Source organism: Poecilia reticulata, chromosome 8, assembly GCF_904066995.2.
Source record: "Poecilia reticulata chromosome 8, P_reticulata-male-v2, whole genome shotgun sequence".
NCBI lineage: Eukaryota > Metazoa > Chordata > Actinopteri > Cyprinodontiformes > Poeciliidae > Poecilia > Poecilia reticulata.
Window position 1 is genome coordinate 9727771 of NC_088837.1, and position 7515 is coordinate 9735285.

Below are 7515 nucleotides of genomic sequence, written 5' to 3' on the forward strand. Positions count from 1 at the left end.
ATTTGAAATGCGGTGGGCCTTTCGAGCAAAAGAACAACTTCAAATGCCACAAAGGCAAAGATCACATTTGCAAGTTAATGCGTGAGCCCACTTAAGCGATCATGTTTTCTGGGTTTGTAAAAGCAGGTTGAAGCACAGGTATGACTCAGAATACGTGAGCTAACTCAGGAGCAGTACTTAGAGGTTCATCTAATATCCTGTCATCAGTATGAATGTTTGGCTTTTTCATCTGGGCAGGTCAAGTTTCTGTTGAGCTTAAAGATGTCAGTTTATGAGCGGCCGCTGCTTTCGCCAGTCCATTTTAATGGCAGTCGCTCATGTTCTGGCGTCTTCCAGGTTGGACTTGAGATTATGTTGTTCCAGGTCATTCTTAAGCAATTTAATGTAGCCTAAGTGTGAAAAATTTGGTCAGATGGTCAAAAACGTGAACATAATTGGGTGGGACAACTGAAAAGTAACTACAAACATACTTTGTGCATATATATATATATATATATATATATATATATATATATAAAACTGATCAATGTTCCAGTTATTATGAATCAAAGACAACTCTAAGCTTACTTAAATACTTATTTCACTCAGTGAAATACATTTTTTATTAACCATTTGATCAGACTGTGTTTTTGTTTTTAAGTGAGCAAACTTCAAAAACAACTGGAATTATCAGATGAGAAAAGAAAAAAAAAAGAAATGAAATATTAAGGAGATTTTAATGAGGAATATCAGTGGTGAGTGGCTTCAAATGTGGGAAAAAATTTAGAATTTTTGTAGTGTGGTGAGGACTAAAATGAACAGTTTAGATTTTTTTTATGCTAATATCATAGCATTTTTATGTCAATATTTAAAAGATAATTGGAACGCGAAAAATACATCTGGAACACAAATTTATGGGCTCCTTGTCCTTAGGTTAGCCAAATCTTATAGCAAGGATTGATTATGCAAACCTTATGAAGATTTAACAAAATGAACTGTAAACTCTCATCTCACTCAAGCTCACTCCATTTCTCCCTAAGTCGGAAAATAAAGTTGTTTCAGTTCATTTAAAGAGCTACTGTAGCATAAAATGACCAAACTGTAAAAGATTTCAAGATTCGAAGATTTCGTGACAGTTTGATGCCACTTTTGAGAGCTTCTTCACAGAATACATCCTGGATTAAATCACTGAAAGCAGAGAACAAAATGTCAGTTGCAATCACTATCAGCCAGTGAGACACACCAGCTAACACTGTAGGCTTTCATGTTCACTGCTCTAATGCAATGCTTTCGGCTTAAAAACGTCTCTGACTTAGTGAAAAAGTCCAAAGAAGTCAAATCCCCGCTTTATCCAAAAGTGACACCAGAGCGACTTTTATTGGGCCGCTATCCATGAAGCTGTACGAATCTAAATCAGGCGTTTGGCTGAAACAACTTCTGCTGCAGAGATGGAGAAAAGTGGAGGGGAGGGGGGGACAGAGGGTCAGAGAGATGAAGGCAATGAAGAAAGATGAGCAGAGAAAAGATGAGAGGACACACAAACAGGCTAAACGGGTGAGGAAGCGATGGGCGCATGAGGCATCGAAGCGCTCAGGATGAAAGAGAAGACTCAAATGAGATTCAGCAAGGAAACAATAGAGAGGCGCCGGGAAAGTCACAAAAATTGATGGGAGATGGCGTTGCAGGTCATGGAGTAAGATAATAGCATGCCAAATGTGTACTGACACTAGAGGAGGAGTCAGAGGGGGGCAAACGAGTGCCCTCGGGGGAAGACGCATCGCAAACCGATGCCGGTACACACAGAGCTGGAGGCGCAAAACTGATACGGCGTGGGTGAAAAAGGGGGCGAACCTGAAGGGGGGTGAAAAGAGAGCAGCAAAGGTCAGAGGCTCAGGGTGGGCCTCTGAGTCGGCTGGAGACAGGCAGGAGAAAAAAGGACGACGGCACAGACACACTGGATGGGCGGGAGGGGCTGGGGGGGGTGGGGGGGGGGGGGGGGGGGTTACTGCTCTGTGTGAAACAGCTGAACTGGCCACACCCGAGAAAAACAACAAATGATATGGAAAATACTCTGATGTTTGAATACGCTCGACTTAGACTAATTTATCTTAGATCTGGTTGTATCTTTACTGGCCTGCTGGAAGGTGACGTTTTGTTTGTAAACTCTAACAAATTTTCTCTAAGGATTGTGCTGCTTTTTGAGTTTGGTTATCTTCCTTTTCCCTACCGAGGAAAAAGCATCTATCAAATCGTTCAACTTGATACAAGAAAGACATGTGAGGAGGAGCTTCCGCAGGATTTGGGCGATCGATACCACGTATTTGAGCAGCATATTGTTTATTATTATTATTATTATTATTATTATTATTATTATTATTATTATTATTATTATTATTATTATTATTATTATTATTTCATGTTACGTATATTTATTACAGGTCGTCTCATTGAGATCCAAGATCTCACTTGCAAGACAGACCTGTTAGAGAGAGACCTGTTAAGTTGCTGAAATTTAGGATTACATAGCAGGCCTCTTGATTTAATTTCTTGATTGAATTCAACTGAAGGTAATTTACCTTGTAGCCTTAGAAAAAAGAAAAGAAAAGAAGGCTGTATATATTAGGTCTAAACTATTAAACTAGACCAGGGCACCTACTGCACACCTGTCAGTGCGGCGCAGAAAGTTGCGGCGATACCCGCAGTGCAGTCGAGCGCAACAGAGTGTTGTGGGAGTTTACATAGAGAGAAGCTTTTCGTGTCACTCATAACACACTTAAACACCTGTGTTTTCCGTGTGTCACAGGAAACACAGGCAGTGCGGGGGGCTTATCAGGGTCACTATTAGTGTCATCTTTCTAATGTCCTGTATGTTCTGCAGGAACCGTTTTAAACATTTCAAATGAATTGTACTTCTGTTTTTTTTTTGTTTTTCACTTTTATGTGGACAACCATCTTCCTCTTTTGCCCAGTTTAGTTTTGTGCCAAACATATGCACAAAATTAGCCCTATTTTTTAGTTTTTTATTCATTTATTTTTACTTTTTGACAATAACTGCATCCTTTAAGCTCAGAACATCAGCGTCATTTGCTTTGCAGACCTTGCATTCATTAACTATGCAAAGTCTGTGCAAGAAGTTTTTGGGTGGAGCACATAATAGGCTTCTGGTTGTTTGTGTCTCTGTGGTCGGATGCAACCTAAATGAGAACCACCACTTACCAGAGTGGAGAATGAAGCTCAGAAAGAAGTGCATATGAGATGAAACATGAGCTTTACAACTCTAACTGGCTTTATTAGCTGTATACATAAAAGTCTTGGAGTAAGATGTGCAATATTGAGTCTTTGGGGATTTTTTTTTCTCTCTCATTCTGATCCTGCTAATGTAATTGTTCGTTTAAGTGCTTTGAATGAGTTCTATGTATTTCATGCTGTGTTCTTGTGATCTTGACTTGATTCGTTAATGCACATCCATTCCGGCATTTCTGGCCGGCACTGCATCCTCAAGAGCAAGTCGGGACACAAGCCAATTAGAGCAAGTGACAATAATATATATATATATATATATATATATATATATATATATATATATATATATATATATATATATATATATATATATATATATATATATATATATATAAAATAATAATAATAAAAAAAATTGCATTTTAAATATGGGATGACATGACACATGTCCAAGCTGGTTGACAAGCAAATGAAAAAAAAAAGTTGGATGGTTTAAAAAGGAGGATTTGCACACTTCTACTTGTACTGCGCAAAAATATTTATAAATTATTCAAAGAGCTGAACTTTCAGAGCCTAAAGAGCAAGGGTATTCACGTAAGCTGTGCTGCTCTCAAAATACTGCTGAAAAATACAGGATCATACTAATGAGCAACTGAAAATACTATTAGCAAGTTTTGTTCAATCATGCTTTTATTATAAAAAAACATGAATTTTTAGAATATTTATATTTGTCCTTTTCCACTATATTAATAATATCCTCAAGTTTTAATTGCCGCATTGCACTTTTTTTCCTGTTACTGATTTATGTTGGAAATGTCGTCTTTAAACTAAAACTGTCCCCGGGACGACTATTGTAGTTTTGTTGGATTTATTTTTGGGACAACACCGCCCTCTTGTGGATAGTTTGATCATTTTACTAAAAATCGTTGTGCTCGTTCAGTTTGCTCCAACCTAGTAGCCGTAGGGAAACACAAACGTTGCCTTAGCAACGAGCTAGGGCACGCCAGGAGTTATGGTTATCGACAGGTTTAATTTCGACATTAATTAAAGAAAACTGAACTAAAATACACGATGGAAAAAACAAGCAATTCTTCTGTGTTTCTTCTTACGGTGAACGGACAAATAGAGGGAGCGAACGTGAGTGGTTGTTTTATTGCTTTAGCTTAGCAGCTAGTATTAGCATTATCATCACCAGTGTATTTAAGCGGTGATTCTTTACTGTATTTATCTTTCCGTCGTTCACCTTAGCGTTTTTCCTGTTCTTAAAATTAAGTTATTTTCCCTCCCTTTTATTCCAGTTTCCAGACTATGACAATTTATACTGTAAATATTGTTACGTCTACGGCCATGACTGGGCTCCCACCACAGTAAGTAGTCATTTGTAACATTTTAAACATTTTCTTGTCTGATATCTTCAATGTTGCTCATTAGAAAAAGCAGTAGAAAAACACTGCACATCGAATAGGACAGAGTAGTTTGTAAAAGTCTTGTGTTAACAAATGGGTTGTGTGCGTGTGTGTGTTTTCTCTTTTAAGGGTTTGGAGGAAGGCATCACTCAGATCACCTCTAAAAGCTCCCAGTCTCACAAGTTAATATGGAACTTCCCTTTGGAGACAACATTCAAGAGTACAAATCCTTCTGGATGTAAGTCTTTCACACTTTCTGATTTTTAGAAATCATCCTCAACATTTCTGCACTACAGACACAATTATTAGGCCAGTTGGATTACAGATTATATATATATATATATATATATTTTTAACAGAGAATATACAGTCATCTTACTGAATCAAAAATCCAAATAAACTATGAAGGTGTAGTTAAAACCACATAATTACATACACAGAGTAAAAATACATTTTAAGCCACTAATTTTCCAGCATGCTTAGGGCCTCTATGCCCTAAGGGTGTAAATGGGGGAAGTGGGTAGCCAGTAGCGTATGGACTGAAAAGGGCACTGACAGGAACATACCAGCTACTACAGATGTACAACTTCCTGTAAATGTTCCAGGGCCTCAACTTGTGGTGAGCGTGTACGGACCGGACGTTTTTGGCAACGATGTGGTCAGGGGTTATGGAGCAACGCACATTCCATTCACACCTGGACAGTGAGTACTGTCATCTACCCTACTGCTGCTTAAAGTATGGTGAACGTTGCCTATGTTATTTAAGGAATCCGAGATATAAACTTTGTAGTTGCTAATTTGGAATAAAAGATAAATCAGTTCCGTTTCTTCAGACACATAAGAACCATCCCGATGTTTGTTCCCGAGCCCACATGGAGACTTCAGAAGTTCACAGGGTGAGTTGTTGTGGGGATGGGAGGGGGTGTTATTGCCCTCGCATTAACAAAATGTGAAAAAGTTCAAAGGGTATAGTTTTGGAGAGTACTTTGATAAACTTTGTGAAAGCATCACAAAGTTTTTTTTTTTTCCTGAAACTTAAGTACTTTTTTCCCCTCCCCTGCTCAGCTGGTTGCTAGGACGACGACCCGAGTACACCGACCCCAAAGTGGTGGCACATGGGGAAGGCCGAGAAGGTCCGTCACGCTTACCGTTCTTTAATGAGCCGAACAGCTGCAGTTTCCACAGCTTCAGCTGAGTAGTGAAAACGAGAGGAAGCATTAGTATCCGTCCGACGTTTGAATCTTCTTTTCTGTTTTAGTGACGAGGGTTCGATCTCAGGGCTTCGTCACCGTCTCCTTCCACATAATGACCAAAGACATGAAGAGGATGGGCTACGACACTGGACCGACGAACTCGTCAACCGTCCAATTCGCCACTTCCAGTCAGTCAAGAGATGCGCAATGATACGTGAAGTAACATGAAAGCTAACTGGAGTCGCTACATATCAGTTGTCATCGTGACTGAACGCCAGTTCAGATTGGACTGCAAACACTGGAAACTCGGGGAGTCCAGAGCAGTGCATTGTGATTGCTTCTCAAAGTTGCCTACAGAGTGATACCTGTGGAGTGGAGGGGCTCGGTAAAAGCCTCCTCAGACTCTGCTGATTTCGCATTCCATGCCGCAGAAGGCCGTGATGGTAAGGGAGAGCTCCGTTGCTACGTTGGGTCTACACAAAATGTGAATATTGGTTATAAGACTTCAAAGCCCGACGCAGAACGTTTGTATTTTCAGCTTAACATGTAGTTTTACTTCTCCAGACATGGACAGGTTTGCTTGCAACCCATGGCGTCATCGTGTGGAAAGGATTCAGATAAATTTGACAACTGAAAATGTTAAGTCCATTTATTCACTGGATATTCTAAATGCCTTGTTATCACAATTAGGAAAGTTTAAAATTTTGTCATCTATAAAAAATTTTTTTAAAAAAGTGTTAAATACTTCCAGATTTTTGATACTAGTTGTCAGATTTAAAACACTGGCTGACGAATTTGAGCCATTAGATCTGTTATTTACTAATAACTCCCTTGTCATAGAGCAGAGTGTGTTTAATTAGATTTGGCTTAACATTGGACACATTTCCTAGAATGTGCAACTATGTAATGGTTTGAAATAGTCATGGTGTAAAAGTATCTTCTGGTATCAAGTAAGTTAAATGAATGTCTTACTTCCCTTAATTGACTGAGGTTTTACATTTAACATATAAAAGGTCCTAAACTGATGTGAAAACGTTTGACATTTAACAAAAACCTTTAAGAAACATTTTATAAAACAATTTGGGAGCATTTATGCACCCTCCTTTGTCAATAGGACGATACTTTATGATCTTGCTGGACGATACAAACCCCACACAAAGTTTTCTGGCAGAGGCCACCGGATTTTCATGAAAGATATCCAGTGATTTCAAACAGTTTGTGATGCAATGAACAAGCCCACAAATCACAAATCACCATACTTGACAAGGGGCTTTTCAGCAAAGCCATTCTCTGTTTTACTCATCAGTGTGCGGTGGTGCATGAAATGAGTCCTTAATAATATGTGTCATATCTATACTCCAAACCTCTAAGGAGATCTTAGAGGTTTGGAGAAACTGATCAGTACAAATTCAGAAATTAATTTTAGCTGAAGTTTTAGTAATACCTGCAGTTTTGTCAGTCATTTCTCAAGATGATCCTATTGTGAATTTATTGTCAAGCTTTGTATCCGAGGTGCCAACAGTTTTTGCCTCAACTCTCACTTTACACTCCTACAGCTGACTGGTGTTAAAACCAAGCAACGCAGTCCAGAAACACAAACGGCTTGATGCTTGGTACTTCTAGATATTTCCTGTATTGTATAGTTGCACCTTTTTTAAGCATTTTCTTAATAAATTCTAATCCAACCATTGGTG

General features: G+C 38.8%; 1 protein-coding gene across 1 annotated transcript; it reads left to right on the forward strand.

Moving 5' to 3' along the window:
• Positions 1–4166: 4166 nt before the first annotated feature.
• b9d1 (B9 protein domain 1) lies at positions 4167–7507 on the forward strand. The gene is made up of 7 exons (XM_008416666.3): positions 4167–4359; positions 4521–4589; positions 4758–4866; positions 5234–5330; positions 5462–5524; positions 5694–5761; positions 5887–7507. The coding sequence occupies exons 1-7, from the start codon at positions 4294–4296 to the stop codon at positions 6030–6032; spliced, it is 618 nt and encodes a 205-aa protein (XP_008414888.1). The 5' UTR covers positions 4167–4293; the 3' UTR covers positions 6033–7507.
• The last annotated feature ends 8 nt before the right edge of the window (positions 7508–7515 follow it).